General features: G+C 35.5%; 1 protein-coding gene and 1 long non-coding RNA gene across 2 annotated transcripts; both read right to left on the reverse strand.

Moving 5' to 3' along the window:
* Positions 1 to 254: 254 nt before the first annotated feature.
* On the reverse strand, positions 255 to 6,648 carry LOC145792392 (uncharacterized). Its single transcript, XR_014331790.1, has 2 exons — positions 6,028 to 6,648; positions 255 to 493 (listed from the first exon to the last, which is right to left on the reverse strand). It is a non-coding gene; the product is annotated as an uncharacterized LOC145792392 (long non-coding RNA).
* On the reverse strand, positions 2,745 to 4,052 carry LOC145792531 (uncharacterized). Its single transcript, XM_082873201.1, has 6 exons — positions 3,941 to 4,052; positions 3,812 to 3,841; positions 3,473 to 3,723; positions 3,186 to 3,392; positions 3,017 to 3,106; positions 2,745 to 2,921 (listed from the first exon to the last, which is right to left on the reverse strand). Exons 1-6 carry the CDS (start codon positions 4,050 to 4,052, stop codon positions 2,814 to 2,816), a joined length of 798 nt encoding a protein of 265 aa, XP_082729327.1. The 3' UTR covers positions 2,745 to 2,813.
* Positions 6,649 to 22,142: the final 15,494 nt, after the last annotated feature.

The following is a 22,142-nucleotide window of genomic DNA, read 5'->3' on the forward strand; positions in this document are numbered from 1 at the left end:
AAGCCGTCGCTAAAGGTCTTATTCTCAATTTAATACCTACCTTTTGCGACAGTATTTGAGCCGTCGCAAAAAGATTAATACCATTTTTTTGCGACGGGGGAGCTCCGCCGTCGCAAAAAAAAAAATTTTAAAAAAAAATCCCCGTACAAAAATAATTAAAAATATAAAAAAACCTGTATTAAATGAAAAATAACTAAAAAAAATCTAAAAATTACATAATAATATAAATACATATATAAACAAAAGACGGCACATGATGAACATTCATAATGTTGTTCCATTAATAACAATACAGAAATAAAAATTATACCACTACATAATGTCGCATAATACATACATAATATTGTTCACAAATTTAAATAACATAAATCAAAATCAAAATCAAAACCAAAAGTTTTCGTCTTGCTTCCTTCGTGGGTTCAAAAAATAAAAGCTGGTTATAATCTTTATACGCCCGCATTCCACAAGAAGCAAACTGCAACTAAGGAAATATCTGAAAAAAACAAAATAAAAGTAATTAATAACAATATAATGGTGTTAATATTTTAATTACAGAAAAATATAAAAAAATTAACTACTATATAATTACAAAGATAGTTTAGTAAATAATTTTGACTAGACCGAAATCCGACTCTAACTCCCAAACCGGGAACCCGATTCGAGCGCCGTCTTCTCCCACAAGTCTCTCGTGCCTAGGCGGTCGTGTGTGCCAAGTTTCGTGCCAAACCGACGCCGTTTAGTGATTTTGGGGCGTTAACACCTCGAGTTCAAGTTTCTTAAGAAACTAGTTTGCCTAAAGTGAAATCCGGCTCTAACTCCAAAACCGGGAACCCGATTCGAGCCCCGTCTTCTCCCACAAGTCTCTCGTGCCTAGGCGGTCGTGTGTGCCAAGTTTCGTGCCAAACCGACGCCATTTGGTGATTTTGGGGCGTTAACACCTCGAGTTCAAGTTTCTTAAGAAACTAGTTTGCCTAAAGTGAAATCCGGCTCTAACTCCAAAACCGGGAACCCGATTCGAGCCCCGTCTTCTCCCACAAGTCTCTCGTGCCTAGGCGGTCGTGTGTGCCAAGTTTCGTGCCAAACCGACGCCGTTTGGTGATTTTGGGGCGTTAACACCTCGAGTTCAAGTTTCTTAAGAAACTAGTTTGCCTAAAGTGAAATCCGGCTCTAACTTCAAAACCGGGAACCCGATTCGAGCCCCGTCTTCTCCCACAAGTCTCTCGTGCCTAGGCGGTCGTGTGTGCCAAGTTTCGTGCCAAACCGACGCCGTTTGGTGATTTTGGGGCGTTAACACCTCGAGTTCAAGTTTCTTAAGAAACTAGTTTGCCTAAAGTGAAATCCGGCTCTAACTCCAAAACCGGGAACCCGATTCGAGCCCCGTCTTCTCCCACAAGTCTCTCGTGCCTAGGCGGTCGTGTGTGCCAAGTTTCGTGCCAAACCGACGCCGTTTGGTGATTTTGGGGCGTTAACACCTCGATTTCAAGTCTCTTAAGAAACTAGTTTGACTAGACCGAAATCCGACTCTAACTCCCAAACCGGGAACCCGATTCGAGCCCCGTCTTCTCCCACAAGTCTCTCGTGCCTAGGCGGTCGTGTGTGCCAAGTTTCGTGCCAAACCGACGCCGTTTAGTGATTTTGGGGCGTTAACACCTCGAGTTCAAGTTTCTTAAGAAACTAGTTTGCCTAAAGTGAAATCTGGCTCTAACTCCAAAACCGGGAACCCGATTCGAGCCCCGTCTTCTCCCACAAGTCTCTCGTGCCTAGGCGGTCGTGTGTGCCAAGTTTCGTGCCAAACCGACGCCGTTTGGTGATTTTGGGGCGTTAACACCTCGATTTCAAGTTTCTTAAGAAACTAGTTTGACTAGACCGAAATCCGACTCTAACTCCCAAACCGGGAACCCGATTCGAGCCCCGTCTTCTCCCACAAGTCTCTCGTGCCTAGGCGGTCGTGTGTGCCAAGTTTCGTGCCAAACCGACGCCGTTTGGTGATTTTGGGGCGTTAACACCTCGAGTTCAAGTTTCTTAAGAAACTAGTTTGCCTAAAGTGAAATCCGGCTCTAACTCCAAAACCGGGAACCCGATTCGAGCCCCGTCTTCTCCCACAAGTCTCTCGTGCCTAGGCGGTCGTGTGTGCCAAGTTTTGTGCCAAACCGTCTCATATTTTCCCACAAGTCTCTTAACTTACAACGTAAAGAATGCAAAGATACATTTTATACCTGATCTTCTGGTGGTGGTGTATATGGATTCTCATCTTCTGCAGATTCCCTAAATGCCCGGTGGCCACTCGATGCATCAGGAACCTATGATAGTCAATGCATAATGTGTTAATCATATTCGAATTTTATACATAATCTTGTGTGAAAATTGAACTATCAAACAATTTAATTTATATCGAACCTGTCTGTTGGGATCCACACTCGCCCCTTGTGACACAAACGCCATCATCTCAGCTCTCATCTGCTGTAAATATGTAGAGAACTCTGCTCGCAGCTCCTCCTTCAACTCATCCCTTAGCTCTGCACGAACCTGCTGCGTGATCTGCTCAATAGTCGATGGTTGGGGTGTTGACTGTGATAGCCCAGCACCATCTTTATACACCGCTCTCCGAGGCACAATTCCCCCGTATGTGCGACAATATCCATGTCCGTCATGACCTATCAACTCATGGAAAATGGCATTCCTAGCCTCCAAAGTCTGACCATCCTCAGGTAGCATAGAGAGTTAACGATTAAACTCATCCTGTATTGAATAAGACATACAAGTATATGCCAAATTAAGATGGTTGACACACATAAAATAAACTTCAAATACAATCAAAGGTGTTTGGAAACTACCAAGGTCTGGATAACCTCTGGGTCATCTGCTCTACGTGTCATAAGCCAAACATTCATCTTATCAGTAGACTTCCCGTTATTGGTCATCTACATTTTTTTAGAAATATAAAAATTAGAATCCAAATAATTTGCAAATATTCAATGTTTATTTATATACAAAAATAAAACAATAAAATGTAAACCTCATGTCGTATCTGAGAGAAACTAGTACGCCCTGTGGTATGAGCTATGCCGTGAGCTCGCCGATTTTTAGCATTCCTACTTGCAATTTTCTATAACAGGTTCAACAAATGTAAGTATGTAAATATGATTTGTATGTTTACATATCATAAATATAACTTATTTGTATACCTCAGCATCAGAAGTACGCCAATACTCCACAAGTTCTTCCCACTGGCTTGGCACAATGTGCAAAGGAACATCATCCTTCAGATTAGGATCAGAACTTCTAGGCTTGAAATACTTAACCTTAATCTTGTTCTTGTGATCCTTCCATATGCTGTTGTAGTTTTTCATGCAGATTGGCTTGTACTCCTCTGGACATATATTCAAATTGTCCTATAAAACACAATTTCAAAGTGTAAATAATAATAACACAATTTTGGAATTCAAATTTGTGGTCAAAAATATACTTTTACCTTCACATCCTTCCAGATAGCATCAACAATATCATCAGGCACATTGTTCCAGTCAAGAAAAGTAAGAGGAACAATGTTACCATTCCGCACAATGATGCCAAGTTGAGTAGTTAACTTAGCGACGTTATCCCCTATTGGGCAGTAATTTTCATCAAATTGTATGTCCAGCTTTTTACCAGTACCCCACTCTTTAATGCCCTTGGCACATCCTCTACCACGCCTAGTCGAGATTGATGAAGAACTAACATGACCTGCGAGATACAAAAACAATAAACAATATGCAACGGTAATAAACAAATGCAAATTTAAATTATGTGAATACAAATCGAATTCTTATACCTGATGTAGGCTGTGAAGAAGACGAAGGGTCTGCAAAATTCAATGAGAATAAACAAGTTATATATAATGAGCATAAATAAATGTATGTTTAAATAATTTTCATACAAAAAAAATGGCAAATTTATATACCTGCGGATAGCTCATAAGCTGATGACTCTAGTCGGGATGCTAGCTGCTGTGGTGCCACTGATGGTGGACGCACCGATGGTAGGCGTGGGGGCTGAGTACATGGTAGCTGCATTTGGACCGAGCTGGGATTCAGATGCATAGGGATCAGGCCCCTGTGGGTTATCACCCTCAACACTTGTACCGGCATGTGGATTTCCCATAGCCCCTTGTATCATTCCAATCATATCATCCCCAATGTCTAAATTAGCTAATGTTTCATTCTCTCGATTTCCATGTACAGATACGTAAGATTCCCCATGATTAATCCAATGTTTGTATTTTTTAAAAAAACCATTCAAAATCAAATGCTCCCGTACACCCTCTCGTACAAAATAGTATCGATTCTCACACTTCTTACACGGACAACTGATCATCGAACCTTCAACCCTATTGGTGTAGGCAAACACAAGGAATTCATCAATCCCATTAATGTATTCGCTCGACATCCTATTTGGCAAATCAATCCAACTCTTATCCATCATCTGTAGACATCCACAAAAATATCTCATCAAAGTAACTCTAAATATAATACCTACGTATTACACCCTCATCTATCAAAACAAGTAGTACACTTCCATTCCATAGAAATGAATATAGCTATCCATTCCAAAGCTCCAAAAGAAAAGTAAATTGAGTAAAAGGATAACGAGGAAAGGGGACTTTACTGATGGTGCATTATTTTATTTATCTATTTGTTCAAAACTTAATTATGGACATATATCATGTATGTCATATTACATGTTTAACATGAATGTGTATATTATAATCATATAAAAATTTAAAAGAATGATATAACATTATAATTGATGCCTAATATCTCCAGAGTAAATTCGTTGGGGGTCTGGTTCATGGTACAGAATGAATCAGTCCAATCTGGTCTCATGAATTTATTTTGATTTCTACATTAATATGGCCCAATGTGTTTTAATGACTCGATCTTTTTGAAGGTATAGGTGTGTAGATCATTTATAATAAAAATTAGATTAATTTGATAATTATAACAATATAATTTCATCGTATTTATGTTTTAAAAAAGAATATTATTTTGAAAATAAATTGTTCATTATTAAAAAAATAAATACAACAAAATTATTTTATTATAATTATCAGATCAATATATCTTCCTACAGATAAACTTATAAAATAAACATATTATTCTATTATTGGAGAAAATAAGCCTTACATACATTTAAATAAGCCTTACATACATTTAAATAAGTCAGATTATTGGAGAAAATAAGCCTTACATACATTTAAATACGTGTGTGTGTGTGTGTGTGTGAGAGAGAGAGAGAGAGAGAGGCTATATTGCCAATTTGAAACCTATTCACAAACTAACAGTGTGTGCAACACACGATGAGTGGTGGATGTCTAGCTGCTAAAAGCCTAAACCAAGGTTTTTAGATTATTCAGAAATTTAGAACTTCAAAACCTCAAAGATTAGATCAATATGTTGTATCTCCAATTTACATTTTGCAGCTTCTCGGCAGTGACAAAAAATCTAAAGGATCAAATTCTGCTGATATTTTTTAAGCACACTCACCATGCACACACACACACACACACACACACACAGTTATACTTGTAAGCTAAATCCTAATATTGTTAAATTCCTTTATTAACATTCTGAAAATACTTTACTGGTACCAAAACTAATTTTATAAAATTAGTGATTGAGGTGTGCAATATAGAAGATTTTTTAGCTTTACCAAAAGCAATAAAAAATGCCAGTACTGCCACTTCATTCGAGATCAAATGCACCAGTCAAGTTCTTATAATAAACATAGCAAAATGGAATTTCAATGACAAATCATCTTCAAATGTTTCTCTAAGTAATTCACAATTACTTACTAAAACACAGAAAAAGCATCACTTGATTTGAGAAATTAAGATTTTTTCCAGTAACTTATTTCACATGACGAGAACCCTTTGACACTCCACAATTCCATATCTGAGCATACTATTGAAAACATAATGGAGCAAATACATACATACATATATATATATATATATATATGCAGAGAGAGAGAGAGAGAGAGAGAGCATACCTGAGTTGCTGTCGTCGTCGAAGCACCGCCGCTAGCCCTTCGCCGTTCGTCGTCGCCGCACCACCGCACCACCGCTGGCCTTCGCCGTTCGTCGCCGGTCGCCCGTCGCTGGTTTGGGGATTTTGGGGGAAAATTGAGCGGCAAGATGAGAGGGATTTCTATCGGACACCGCTAGGGATTTTAGGGATTTTGTGCTTCAAATCAATTTTAGGGATTTTGCGATGGAACCGAGCGGCAAGATGAGAGGGAAGAGGGGGGAAAATGTTTTTTTACTTTTTGCGACGGTAAGGTTTACACCGTCGCAAATTATACAAAACGATTAACAAACGACGCCGTTTTAATAATACTTTTTTGCGACGGATATTTGCCGTCGCAAATGGTCGAGTATTTGCGACAGCAAACTTTTTGCCGTCTCAAATAGTTTTTTTTCCCGACGGTTCAACATTGCCGTCGCTAATAGTTCCTGATTTTCATACTCGCCCGTGCAGTTTATTACCGACGGTTAAACGCCGTCGCTAAAACTACTTTTTTGCGACGGTTTGTTTTGCCGTCGCAAAATACCATTTTTTGCGACGGGGATCGCGCCGTCGCTAATAATTCCGTCTTTTTTGCCCTCTTTTCTTGTAGTGTTCTAAGCTTAAGGCACAAAACAAGAGGAGAGAGAGAACTCTAGAGAGAGAGGATTTTTAGAGAGAGAGGCTCCCAAAATTTACTAACCTCCCAATATGAGAGAAAGGCCTCAATATATAGCAAAAATATAGTCTTGGGTTGAAATATTTGGAAAACAGATAACTGGAGGATGTGTAGAACAGCTGGAGGGAAAAGATCTGCAAAATATCTGAGTTTGGGACACTAGTGGCCGACCGGCCACTTTAGTAACCGACAACCCACTTTTCTGGCCGGTCATCCACTTTTCTGGCCTGTTGTCCACTAAAAATCTGCTTTCAAGCCTGACTTCAAACGGACATAACTCCTTCATCTGGACTCATTTTTAGGTCATTCTTGAGTCTAAATTGAAGCCCCAAAAGTAAGATTTCCAATGGTGGAATCTATACATCAAAATTCCAAGTGTGCAAAAAGGTATACTTCTTTTAGTGAAGACTGCTCAGTTTTGGTCCAACCGGATTGATGCCTAACTTCAACCAACCATATCTCCCTCATCCAGGCTCGGGTTTAGGAGATTCTTGAGTGTAAAATGTAGCTCCGGATGTCTTCTTTCCAACGGTGGTAGCCTTATAGCTGAAATACAAATGTACAAATGGATAGGGTAGATTTAGCGAGGGCTGCTCGACTCTCTCTTAACGGTTCATGCCCATCTTCTCCCCCAACTTGGTTTCTTCCCTCTCCTCTCTTTTTCTTCAACTCCAAATCTCTAAACAAGATTTTTTAAAAATTATTTTGAATGAGCTCACCTCTGTTTCATTCATTTCCACTTTGTCCTTGCTTGATTTACCGAAAAGCGCAACATTTAACAAAATGCGAGCCTCGGAACATCGTAGAAGCATTTTCAAAAATGTTTTCAAAGAGAGGGTTTTAATGTCATGACCCGAACCCACCACTATGGGTTAAGGACATAACTGGCCAGTAATCAAGGGATTACCTACGACCTCAAACCATTCCAGACATAACTCATCAGAGTAAAGGGGCCAAACGGAAGCAATTTCAAACTTTTGTCCATAGAACTGTGCTTATATGGCACGTCATAACAATCCATACATATACATGTTAATAACTCACATCAAAATATGTACTAACACAAAGCTCTGTATATACAGGATCATTCAAGTCTAGGTCAGCCAATTAAAACTATATACAATCATAAACTAAAGTCCTCGCCAACATGACAAAATAAAACAAGATAGCAAAAGGGTGAAGACAAGTCTCGTGCGTGAGACGTAAGGGTTGACTCTTCCAAAACCTTGGTTGTTTCACACAAACTTCACTGAGGCTGGGTTTGGACCTCTCTTGGCTCACCTACAAACACATGAATGAGCGTGAGCGAAAGTCTAGTGAATGAGCGTGAGCGAAAGCCTAGTGAATAATATCAAATAAAGAAGATACATTAGAACAATATACGTCAGACGACCTTGGGCCCAATTCATTCTTTCATTCATGTCAGACTGGCCTTTGGCCCATTCATTCTTTCATTCATGTCAGACTGGCCTTTGGCCCGTTCATTCTTTCGTTCATGCCAAACTGGCGTTTGGCCCATTCGTTCTTTCGTTCATGTCAGACTGGCCTTTGGCCTATTCATTCTTTCGTTCATGTCAGACTGGCCTTTGGCCCATTCATTCTTTCCTTCATGTTAGACTGGCCTTTGGCCCATTCATTCTTTCATTCATGCCAGACTGGCTTTTGGCCCATTCATTTGGCATAGCAAACATTTGTCCACCATTCAAATTAACGAACTTATAAGACTTACATAGGAGTAAGCAATGGGACCAATAACATACTTCAGACATCTTTATGAAGATATTGCTCACAATGATCGGCTGGATGATTTGCCCTAGAGCTTAACCCTACACATTCCATGAACATAATGGGTCATAAACAATTCAATCCGTTCTTAATTCACATATTCCTCTTTAGGCATCATTCTTATCCTCTTATCTTATTTACAATGCTTAATGCATGCCTAAAAATACTTAGAAGTGAAAGAGAACAGAAAATGAAACACATAACACATTTATAAAATTTCAGAAACAGGGGTCCCCGCTCGAGCGTGGACTTCCCCGCTCGAGCGGACCCATTAGGTTTGCAAAAGTACTGGTCACCTCATTTTTATGCTCAAGCGTGAACTTGGACGCTCGAGCTGAAGGTCTCACTACATGGCTCACCGCTCGAGCGTGAATCTTCCCGCTTGAGCAGACATCCATGTCTACAAAACTTCTGGGAGCTCGCATTTCACGCTCGAGCGGCGGTTCCCCCGCTCGAGCGGACATCATGAATTCTGGGTTTTCTAGAATTGTTCTTCAAGTTCAAATTCGACCTCCAAAGGCTTTAAAGCTCAAATTAAGGCACCAAAAACATGCAAATACATCATATAGCATATGGATGTAAACAACATGAGGCCAATTATTCAAAATCATGGTCCAATCTTCAAAATTAATCAACATTTCTTTGTATAACCAAGGCTCATGCATTCAAATTTCATATAATCTTTATATCTTCAACATTCAAACATGCATGCTAATTTTTGGCTTCAATTCCATTTCAAGTGATGCAAATGGTGTCCATTCTCATGAAACTCAACAAAACCATGCTTGCATGTATGCTTTAATACTCATATTCCCATATTTAACTTAATACATGTTTGATTATGCAAAATCTTGGTGATCCTATACATGCATGTGCATATTAACTTCAAATTCACCAATTATAACACAATTCTTGTTCTTGATCATCATTCAACTTTGAATTCACAAAGTTACAACCTAAAATCCATGAGTCAAGGGTTGATTACTCACCTAGGAGCCTTAATTCTCACAATTGTGGTCAAATCTTGCACCTAGCCTTCCCAATTCACAAATCTTGAGCCAAAATGCACAAGGATGCCTCCTCTCTATCTTAAAGTCAGTTCTCTCTTTTTCTAGAGAGTTGATCTCAGCCAAAATGACTTAAAAGAGGAGGAACTAAGTGTAATAAAGCCCTTACATACATGTGCCTAATCAAATTAGGCAAATTTGATTATAGCTAAATAATGACACTTAATTAATCGTTCTGACTCTAATTATCTTGATCCAAATCAATTTTCAATTAAATTTCACCGTAAGCTCTAAAAATTACGCTAATCACATTGGCGTAATCAATTTCGGGTTTCGTGGCCGATAAGGCCTTCAATTTAAATTCCAAGCAGATAATCAAACAGATATTCCTACGGTGAACAGATAGAAATTCAAAACCACATATTTTCACATAAATGGCACACAAAATCATATCAAACACATAATCACATTCATAATAAGGACCAATTAGCATAATACGGAACAGGGTTATCAAATTTAAGGTCTAAAATATTTTTTGGTCCAAAGATGGGGTGTGAGGTTAGGGTTTGACTCTCTTTTTGCCGAAGAAATCGAACCTCTGCACTGCACAACTTTCATCACTAAGTAACCCATCAGTGGTGCCCAAGTCTTAAGGACGGTCAAAAATGGGGTGTCTACATTAAGTTTTATGATACTATTTTTATTTTGGATTTAAAGAAAATATTTTTGATTAGTGTACATATCCAAAGATCAGTGGGAGCAAGTTTATATTTATGATTTTGTATGTTGATGATATTTTGCTTGTCAATAATGTACATGATTTATTGCACGAATTAAGAAATTTCTCTTTAAGAACTTTGAAATGAAATAACTTAATGAGATAACCTATGTGATAGAAATTGAAATATTTCTGAATGAATTACATGAATTGTTGAGACTATCTCAGAAGTTACATATTAAAAGTTCTATAGAGATTCTATATAAAAGAATATTCACATAAAGTTATCCATATTTTGAAAAGAAATAAATCTAGTCTTATGAAATTTTTTTATAAAATCAATTGGAATGAAAATGATTCTTTGTACATGTTTTGTAAGAAGTTTAATGCTCAAATAAGGAAGTGCTAAGGTCACTACAACAAAACTAGGTTTTTACGGCTTCATATCAACGACATACAGTAAATGCAAGCCGTATTTTGTCACTTTTATGACTTGCTTTTTTTGCATGTCGTAAATAATTTTCCAACCATGACGTGTCTATTGTGTAGGTCGTGAATGCTAATAACGATAATTTTTTTACGACTGTTAAAGGGTTTTTAATGACGTGCAAAAATAGTTGTAGAAAAATCAAACACAACTCACAAGATCCACTGTTAAAGAGTTTTTAACAACGTACTACGACATGTCGTTGAAGTGAATGACTTTCCATGACCATGTGAATGACTTTCCATAACTGGTCATAATACGACTTTACATTGTGTGTCATAGAATCGTATTCACGGCGTGTATTTGGTGTCGTAAAAATCCAAATTTGTTGTAGTGAGTAATCATAAGGAATAAAAGATTACTTACTTACATTTATAATGTCTGATAATCTTGAATTGATTGGCTACTTAAGATCACACTTTAGATGATGTATTGATAGTAGAAAGTTCACTTTTGATTATTTGTTCTAATTATGTGAAGAAGAAATATCATGAAAAGTGTGAAATGAAATATAATAAATATCTCCTATGAAAGTTGAGTTTGTAGTGTGCTTTGAGACCATAATTCATGAATTGTTATTGCGGAACTTTATCTCAGGACTTGGGATTGTCGACTTTTGTTGCCAAGTCGTTGAAAATTTATTGTGATAATTTCGCAATTGTTTTATTTTCTTAGAATGACAAGTATTCTAATGATGCTAAACACAGAATTGAAAAACTTTGTCATTAAAGAAGAATTTCAGAAACAAAAAGTGTCAATAAAACACATAAGTACAAATTTTTTAAGTGCAGATCTATTGATGAAGAGATTACTCTTAAAGACAATTAAGAAACTTGCCAATTGAATGGGTCTTGAATGTAATCCATAACAGTTGTTTACGATTGATTGCATTATTTGACATATTGAGATCTCATTATTTGTGTTTCTGATATGTTTCATGTTATAAATGGTGTACGTATATATATATATATATATATATGAGCATGAATGAATGATAACATAATAGTTTTTGATAAAAAGGCATTATTGGACCTTTTAAATACACTCCTCACTTAAGGACTACATTAAACTAGTTGCTAGTGTTGCGGTACATGAAAGGGACTATGTCGCACTATTGGTGTAGAATTGCCATGACTCGCCTTAGTGAACTATTTAATTATAGTATTATGATGGTGACCATTTTAAAGTAAGGTTGGATATGATTTCTTGCGTGCCTAATATTTGCCTTATTAAGTCTTGATAATGTTATCAGATGGGCCAAATGGGAGAATGTAAGACTAAATTTAATTATTTAGTCATTATGGTGATGCATATAATATGGCAATATGAATTATAGATTTAATAAGGTTTCACATAACTGATCTGGGTATGTTATTTGTTTTCCGCATTATGTTATTATTTGTGAAAATTATGATAGTTCACAAGTTTAGATTATGAAGGTTGTTATATGCATAACACTATAAAATTATTTACACTTCATCACCTGCATTAGTGACCCAAACACCTTCCAGCTTGTTGTAAATTCTCAGTGAACTCAGTGACTATGTAAGAGCTGCCAATTGAGTGAGATTTCATCCAAAGAGCAACCATCACTTTTATCAGGTCGCATAGAGCATCTGCATCAGGTTGAGCACCATTAAAAACGCGGTCATTCTCCTGTATTTCCAAACAAACCATAGAACTACTAGAGGTAGTGCTTTCCACAACTGTTTCTCCCTTTTATACCTCTAGCCCGTCCACCACATGAACAAACTGTCAATGGTACCAGACAATGCCCATTGAAGCCCCCGCCACTCCAATAATTCAGTCCATACAAACAAAAGGGCATGATAGTAGAACATGCTGAAGTGATTCCTTATCATTTTTGCAGAACACACTAGTAGGATCCACATTTCCATTCCATGCACCTATCCTCTGCAGATACTCAGATGTTTTTAACCTACCTTTGCATGCAAGCTAAGAAAAGAATTGAACTTTAGGTGGAGATAACTTATTCCAAATCATGTCATGTGCTGCTGAGACAGGGGAGTTGGTAAATTGGAGCCAATTATACAGATAGCGTACTTTGAAATGACCAAACTAATCAGGTTTCTAGATAAGATTGTCCCTATAACCCACTCTCAGGTTTGGCCCATTACCCAGACTCAATTGCAACCTATTCAGCTCTACCTCCTGCCAAGCATGAAGGGACCTTATGAATCTGAAATTCCAATTTTTTGCTCCCCTGACCTATTAACTTGTGCATCTATGGAAATATCCTTGTCCACAGAGAGTTGAAACAGTCTAGGGAATTGCTCTTTTAGACATGGATTTCCTTTCCACAAATCCCACTAGAATTTGATTCCACTCTCATCTCCCACCTTGATCTCCACATTCTCCTTGAAGAAAATAAACAAGCTGCTATTCAGTGGATCAAAAGATCCAAAACCTTAATTGGACCAAGACCAATGCCTTCATTATTACGATGATAACACTTATATGGTATCACCATTTAATAAATTAACATATAGGCATACTGTACTTCACTAGACAGATGTGTTAGTTTGTGATACCACCTTTTCATAATGATGTTTTAATACCATTATCTCAAGTCTGTATTTGCATCATTGATTTGAATAGGGATTTGAAAAAAGAAAATATCAAAAAAATGTGAATAAAATATAAGTTAAATTTTTTCTCTATTTTCATCTTTTTTTTTTTTTTAATATAAGCTAAATATCAGTCATTTTGAATCATAACCAACATTAATTCGAGATCATGTAAAATCACAAATAAGATGGGATTTCACGTTATAAATTTCATTTTAATATGATCCGTCCTTAAACCTCATTATGAGACCAAAATGAAAATTTCTCTCAAACTAATTAGAACAATCCTGCATATTATCCTAAAATATTCTTTAAAAAAACTAGTACTACTCGAACAGACCAGTATTCTAAAAAAACATATAAAGAACTTAATTTTTTTGGATAAATTACACTATTAATCTTTATAATTTAAGTATAATATCATTTTAATCCTTGCAGTTATAATTTAAATAACTTAAATCATATACTTTCAATTTTATTATAATTCAAACCCTCTTATGTGCCACTAACATTTTAAATTGAAAAGACTATGTGCAAAACTAGAGGAATTGACTTTTTTTTTGAATTCCACTCCGGTTCTGCTAATTTTGCACGTGATCTTTTTTCCGTGCAAATTCTAAGGACAAATAACAAAGAGATTACATCACAACAAAACTAAAAATATAGAGTTCAAATTTTTAAAATTTAAACTATGAAAACTAAGGTAAAATTTTGCTCAAATTGGAAAGACCAATGGTGTAATTTACTTTTTGTTTTTGCTCAAAAAAGAAAATAATATTTTATGAATACTAATTAAAAATTATAAAAGGGAATGACAAAAAAAGAAAAAAGAAAAGCGTAAACTTTTCCCAAAACAGTCATCAGAAAAACAGAGTAACCCCCATGTATTTATGTAAAAGGACAAAGACCAACTAAGAAAAAAAACAATCATATATACACAAACACAAACGAAGGTCCAAACCAATCAATTTGATCTTTCTTTATCAATTTCAAAGTCACAACCAAATGTAGGAAAACATTTTTCATAGATAACACTTTCTCCAGAAACGGAACATAAACGTCAATTTTGAACAACATTTTAACAATGGCTAAAGAGCCGGAACTATATGGACATGCAATTCAAAGGGAAAGATACAACAAAATGATAATTTTAAAAGGAATAAATGGTAATTCTAGCACACAATCTTAGTGGGAAATATCTCACATAAACACATTTTTTATATAATACAATCTAAACAAGTGACAATTATTTATTCAAGCGATAGAATAAAGCTGATGAAGATGATGAACGATCATATGAATACTCATCAATGAGGCAACAATAACACAAAGCCACCACCTTTACTCTATTGGTCGGTTGAGTAGCATATTGTGGAGGTAACCATTATTGGAGGACCTTGGAAGTAACCTTGATCAGCAAAAGAATAAATCTTTAGTTCACGTCCCTCAAAACTGTTAGGGAAAATATATGATTTTCCACAAGTAAATCAATCAATGAGAATAAAAACTAATGCGAAAAAATTAAATCAAAAGCAACACAAGAATTTTACGTGATTCTCTCAATGTGAGGTACGTCATTGGGATCAAAATCCGATTCCACTATCAACCAAAAAGTTTCCAAACGATTACAAATGAGACACGAATGGTCTCACAAAATCACCCTTAGATGAATTCCAAATAATCACCCTTAGGTGAATTCCAAATAATCACAAATAAACAAGAGGAAAGACCTCACCAAATAGATGAACCAAAGTCTTCAAACTAGAATTATAGAAGACCCAAAATAATAACCCAAATCAACATTTAATCAAAGATTGCAACAACATCAATAAAGCAAGCCCATAGCATTGCCCAAACACCAAATTACAAATCAACCCGTACGGTTACCGAGGATGAACCAAATCATGTAGCCGTCGTTGCTCTGCTTTGGTGAAAACAATATATATCTCTCAAATATATTATTGAACAATATATATATATCTAAAATCTTGGGTTTGTTTTATCAAAATCCTAGTTGTTACCAAACTGAATTGAGTCTCTACAAATTAGATATAATATATAAAAATATATTATAAATCAAATTAAAATTCTTTTAACAAACCAGTTGGGTTCCAAACTCCACTAAGGAGGTATACCCAACAATTCTCCCCCTACCAACTTAGGTGGGGACATTAGCCATACCCGCCAAAGTTCGACACTTCAAATGTTTGTCCCTCGACAAAGTCTTAGTCAACATATCCGAAATATTATCATTTGTGTGAACTTTTTCGAGTTGCAATAATTTCGAATCTAACACATCACGAATCCAATGGTATCTCTCATCAATGTGTTTCGATCTCGAATGAGAAGTAGAATTTTTACTCAAATGAATAGCACTTTGACTATCACAATAAAGCACATACCTTTCTTGCTTTAAGCCCATCTTTTGCAAAAATTTCTTCAACCATAACTCTTCTTTGCAAGCTTCCGTAATGGCAATAAATTCAGCTTCGGTAGTTGAGAGAGCAACACATATTTGTAATTTAGATTGACATGCTACAGCTCCCCCAGCAAAAGTCATTACATACCCCGAAGTAAATTTCCTAGAATCAACATCACCAGTCATGTCAGAATCTGTGAACCCATCAAGCATCGGCTTACCATCCCCAAAACACAAACACACCTTCGAAGTCCCTCGAAGGTACCTTAGAATTCATTTTACCACTGCCCAATGTTCTTTACCCGGATTAGAGAGAAACTGATTCACCACACCAACAGCGTGAGTAATATCTGGCCTTGTACAAACCATGGCGTACATCAAAGAACCAACTGCTGAAGTATAAGGAATTTGCAACATCTCTTCTTTGTCTTTCTCACTTGTAGGACATTGATTCGAACTAAGCTTGAAGTGACCCGCAAGTGGACAACCAACCAGCTTTGCTTTATCCATGTTGAACCTCTCAAGAACTTTCTCAATGTAACTTTCTTGAGACAACCGAATCAGCCCCTCTTTGCGATCACGAACAATTTTCATACCAAGTATTTGCTTTGCCGGTCCCAAATCTTTCATAGCAAAAGACTTGCTCAACTTCAATTTCAACCTGTTAATTATGGTAGAATCTTGACCCACAATTAACATGTTATCAACATAAAGTAAAAGAATAATAAATTGTCCATCCGAAAAATTTGTCACAAACACACAATGGTCCGAAGTGGTTTTAGAAAAACCACTATTCATCATGAAAGAGTCAAATTTTTTGTAACATTGCCGCAGGGCTTGCTTGAGGCTATACAAACTTTTCTTCAATTTGCAAACAAATTTCTCTTTCCCTTTTTCTACAAAACCCTCCGGTTGCTCCATGTAAATTTCTTCTTCAAGGTCACCATGAAGAAATGCGGTCTTCACATCAAGTTGCTCAACTTCAAGGTTCATACTTGCGGCCATGCCAAGTACAACCCAAATAGAAGACATCTTCACAACCGGCAAGAGAATCTCATCAAAGTCAATACCTTTCTTTTGTCGAAACCCTTTCACAACAAGGCGTGCTTGTACCTCAAATTTTTGACATCATTTTTCAATTTGAAGACGTACTTATTTTTCAGAATTTTCCTTCCCTCAGGCAACTTCACTAAATCATAAGTGTGATTTTCAAGTAAGGAATTTATCTCCTCTTCCATGGCCTTTTTCCAATCGCTTTTCTTTGCATGCTCAATTGCTTCTTGGTAGCTCTCAGGCTCCCCTTGATCGGAAATCAACACAAACTCATTGGGAGGATACTTTCTCGAAGGTTGCTGGTCTCTTGAAGATTTCCTTAACTTAGGTTGTGGTGGCGGTTCTTGAGTTGGATGCTCTTCCTCAATTTCTGGCTCAAGTTCATTAGGATTAGTATCATTCTCTGCATCTTCAATAGGTGGTTGCACATCTCCCCCATTTTCGTCATCCACCGAAGATGAAAAAGATGGATCCATGTCAATGAGATCACTACTTTTTGATTCCGGTTGATCACCTTTGCTAAAGTCTTATTATTTGGTCTTCAAGAAACACGACATCACGGCTTTGAATGAATTTTTTGTCGACCGGATCCCACAATCTATACCTGAATTCATCACCCCCCATAGCCAAGAAAAATACATTGTCTTGACTTACTATCAAGCTTGGACCTCCCATCCTTTGGAATGTGAACAAAAGCTTGGCAACCAAACACTCTCAAGTGCTCATAAGACACATCTTTGCCGATCCAAACTCTTTCTGGAACATCACCATTCAAAGGATAGGAATGAGACAAATTGATTACGTCAACCGCTGTCTTCAGTGCCTCACCCCAAAAGGATCTTGACAATTTAGCTTCTGAAAGCAAATACCTTATTCTTTCCATAATGGTGCGGTTCATCCTCTCGGCAACGCCATTTTGTTGATGAGTCTTTTTAACTGTCTTTTGGTGCCGAATACCTTGACTGCGACAATACTCATCAAATGGCCCAATGCATTTACCACCATTGTCTGATCGGATGCACTTCAATTTCTACCCTTTTTCTCTTTCAACCATGGCTTGAAAATGCTTAAATACTTCTAGAACTTGATCTTTAGTTTTTAGTATAAAACCCAAACTTTTCTTAGATAATCATCAATGAAAGTAACAAAATAAAGTGCACCACTATGCGTTCTAACTTTCAAAGGACCATAAACATCCGAATGAATCAACTCCAAAACATTTTCTTTTCTAGAAGCAACGATTTTATGAAAAGAAACTCTTTGTTGTTTACCCACCAAACAATGAACACAAGTTTTAAGATGTGTACCTTTCAAACCAGGTAGAAGCTCGTTCTTGAACAAAACTTGTAGCCCCTTTTCACTCATATGGCCAAGCCGCTTGTGCCATAATTTGGTAGAAATATCATCTTCAAGTGCATTGACAACACCTTTACAATTTTTTCCTTGCATGGATTAAAGTGTATGAGTCTTCTTGCACTTAGCCACCATCAAAGAACCCATTGTGAGCTTTCATATTCCATCACCAAATTTGTTATTGAAGCCTTCATCATCTAGCTTCTCAGTAAAGATCAAATTGAAGCGAATGTCAAGAACATGCCTTACATCTTTAAGTAACAACTTGCAGCCCAAATTTGTTTCTAAGTAAACATCACCCATGCCAATAATTTTGGACAAACCTTTATTACCCATTTGAACAGAACCATAATCTCCTTTGGTGTAGGTAGTGAAGAAATCAACTCGAGAAGTCACATGAAAAGAAGCACCAGAATCAATCACCCAATTGCTCTCTGGCCCACAAAATTGATACAATCATCTTCACAAACGACCATGAGATCACCATTGGTAGTAACTGTTGTTGTGTCTTCTTGCTTTTTATCCACACTTTTGTCACGCCTTTTCTCCTTATTCTTGAGCTTTCGGCATTCTCGCTTCATGTGCCATTTCTCATGGAAATAATAGCACTTAATGTCTTTCTTTGAAAAAGAACCATCTTTTGATTTGTCACTGCTTTGATCACGACCATAAGGAGTTTTACTCCTTCCCCTTGTTTTGCTTCGGCCTCTCATAACAAATGCTTCTGAATGAGAGGAACCCACTGATTTTCTTCTAGTTTCTTCATTCAACAAGCTACTAGTGACTTGGCCCATTGTGACAACTCCATCGGACGCCGAATTACTAACTGTCACAACCAAAGTCTCCCAACTTTCGAACAAAGAACTAAGTAGCATCAAAGCCTGCAATTTCATTCAGATGTTTCGAAATAGGGCTGCCATCTTTATATTTTAAATTAACCAACTTACGAAACAGAAAAGCTTTATTTGTGGCTGATTTCCTATCATAAAGGCCTTCTAATTTTTGTCATAAATCATGTGCCGAAGTTTCAGTAGCAACATGATGAAACATACTATCATCAATCCATTGACGGATAACACCAACGGCTTTTCGATTAAGCCTCTTCCATTTATTATCTTGCATACCCTTGGGTTTGTCACTGTCAGCTTCAATAGGCCTATACAAATCTTTACAAAATAATAGGTCCTTCATTTTAGTTTTCCAAGTTACCCAATTGCTTCCATTGAAGCTAGACATGCGAGCCACATTCCCTCCATTAATTTATACAAATAAACCGAAATAAGCCGTAAGCTCTGATACCAGTTGTTAAGAAAAATATATGATTTCCCACAAGTAAATCAATCAATAGGAATAAAAACTATTGCGGAAAAATTAAATCAAAAGCAATAAAAGAATTTTACGTGGTTCCCTCAATGTAAGGTACGTCCACGAGATCGAAATCCGATTCCACTATCAACTAAAAAGTTTCCAAATGATTACAAATAAGACACGAATGGTCTCACAAAATCACTTTTAGGTGAATTCCAAATAACCACAAATAAACAAGAGGAAAGATCTCACCAAATAGATGAACCAAAGTCTTCAAACTAGAATTGTGGAATGTGTAGGACTATTAAAGTATTTCATCCCTGCAAAAAAATCACGTTGATCGGATATCAATAGCTATTTGATCAAATCACATTTGTGTGAACAGTAAGTACGATTTTTAAAATAAATTATTTATACAAATATGATTTGATCAAATGACTATCGATATCCGATTAATATAATTTTTTACAAAGACGAAGTACTTGATAAACCATACATACTGAACTGTTCAGAACTGATGCGAGCTCTGTGACTTGCTCACATAGATCCAATAACACCCTCCAATTAGAATAACCAACTGGAGAGGAGCCTCTTCCATTGTAATTTACCCAAATATAAGCCAGCAGTAGTGCCTCGCCGTATTTAACTAGCAATTGTAGCTTGCATCAAATTGTTGGAGCATTAGATGAGACTGTTGTAGATTTTTGTTTCGTTTTGTTTTTGTTTTTATTTTTTTGTTTTTGTTTTTGTTTTTTTAATTTATAAATATTAGAGATTTTAAAAGTTTTATCAATTTTTTTTTTATCAAATGTCTCATATGAATGTGAAATCCATACCATGTGAGTACCATACGAGTCTCACACTAATATAAAATATTTGATAAAAAATTTAATAAAACTTTTTAAATTTCTAGTATTACTTTTCTTTTCTTTTTTTTCCTTTTCGTTTTGGCTTTGCTATATTGATTTAACAAAGTGCGTGGAAATGTTGTTACATATTTAGATAACTTGTCAGGATGTTTAAGCAATATATAAATAAAAAAATAAAATAAGATAAATTATAAATATACTTCTTCAGATTTGTTTAAAATACAAATATCTCTTATCAGAATTTTTTTAACAGAATTAACTAAAAAAATAAAATTCATAATTATTCCCCTATATAATAATAAAATTACCTAAATTATTAATTGAAACATATTTCTAATATCATTAAAAATTGTTAATGATTTATTAATAAAATGGGTAATTTATTATAAAATTAGAAATCTCAGGGAGTAGAATGTAATTATCAAAACTACATGGGTGATTCGTATTTTAATCAAACTCAGGGGTGTATTTGTAATTTATCCAATAAAATAAAATAACTTGACAGGATTTTTTATTTTGTCTTTTTTATGTTTTAACTATTTCTTAACATTAACTTTTAATTTTTCTTATAAATTTATTCTTAAAGTTAATTTTTTAATGTAAAATTAAATAAAAAATACCACATTAATAGTCACATAATATAAAATATATTAATATATTTGACATACACCTTTAATATAAATTTAAACTTAAATATAATAATATTTTTTTATGTCATGTGACAATCAACATCTTGTTTTATCTAATTTTACATTTAAATTAATATTTAAAAAAATTTAAAAAAATTAAAACCTAAAAGCCAAATAAGAATTAAAAAAATTGAAGAGTTAAGATTAAAAAATAAAAAAAATAAAAATGCAAAAAATGTAATTTACCTAACTCATTGATGGTGTTTGGAGAATAAGGGCATTGCATTTGCAGGTGTGTTTCTCAGCTCAAAACAACTCTACAAAGATTATCTAGTATTCCTCTCTCTGCTTTCTCAGTCCTCAAAAACCTTCCAAAGTTTTATTCTTTAAATTGTCACTAATTTTCTGTAAATTTTTCATCTATTTAGTCCAATTGAAAATGTTTGTCTAAATAGTAACTGTCAAAACCTAATTTAATAATGTGTATGTCATTTCAAAAATTTGAACTACTTAAATCATTTTACTAAGCACTCATTTTTTTTCATTCACTATTTTGGATTGAGGAGAGAAGAAGAAGAAGATGAACAACTTAAATTACACCACTAAACGCTATTTTTTTTTTATTCACTTTTTTTAAATGATGAGAGAAGAAGATGGATGCTTAATTGTAAGGGGTAAGTTATGTAATATAGTGTGGGTAAGAATATAGATGTTTGGTTGTATTGTACAATTTAAATTGTTCAAATTATAAAATTATCTTTTTGCGTGTTAGCTTTACACCATTGTTGATTGTCTTCAATTTGACCATATCAACTGAAATTGGACATTGAATGACTAAATAGTTTTAATTGATAGTTTAGGAATTAAATAGAAAAAATGACAATAGTTAGGAATAAAGGTAAAATTAACCAAAAATAAATGAAATTGAGGCAATGATTGTGGTACATGTATTGTGCATGGAATCTACACTTTTTTCATAAAAATAGATTGTTAATTTGTTGTCTTGTATTGAGGATGGGCAAATCTGAAGTGTATTCAGTTAGCTGCCCGAACTTGTTAATTGCCCTTGAGCATGGTCATTCCTAGTCACTGAATTTTGAAAACCATGTCTTTATGCAAGTACTCTACTTCAAAACTGAGAACCACCTCATTTTTCAATGGGAATTGAAAGAAACTTCATAATTGCAGTTTTTTATTTTATTTATT

This window comes from Camellia sinensis, chromosome 6 (genome assembly GCF_055761805.1).
Source record: "Camellia sinensis isolate YWXY chromosome 6, ASM5576180v1, whole genome shotgun sequence".
NCBI lineage: Eukaryota > Viridiplantae > Streptophyta > Magnoliopsida > Ericales > Theaceae > Camellia > Camellia sinensis.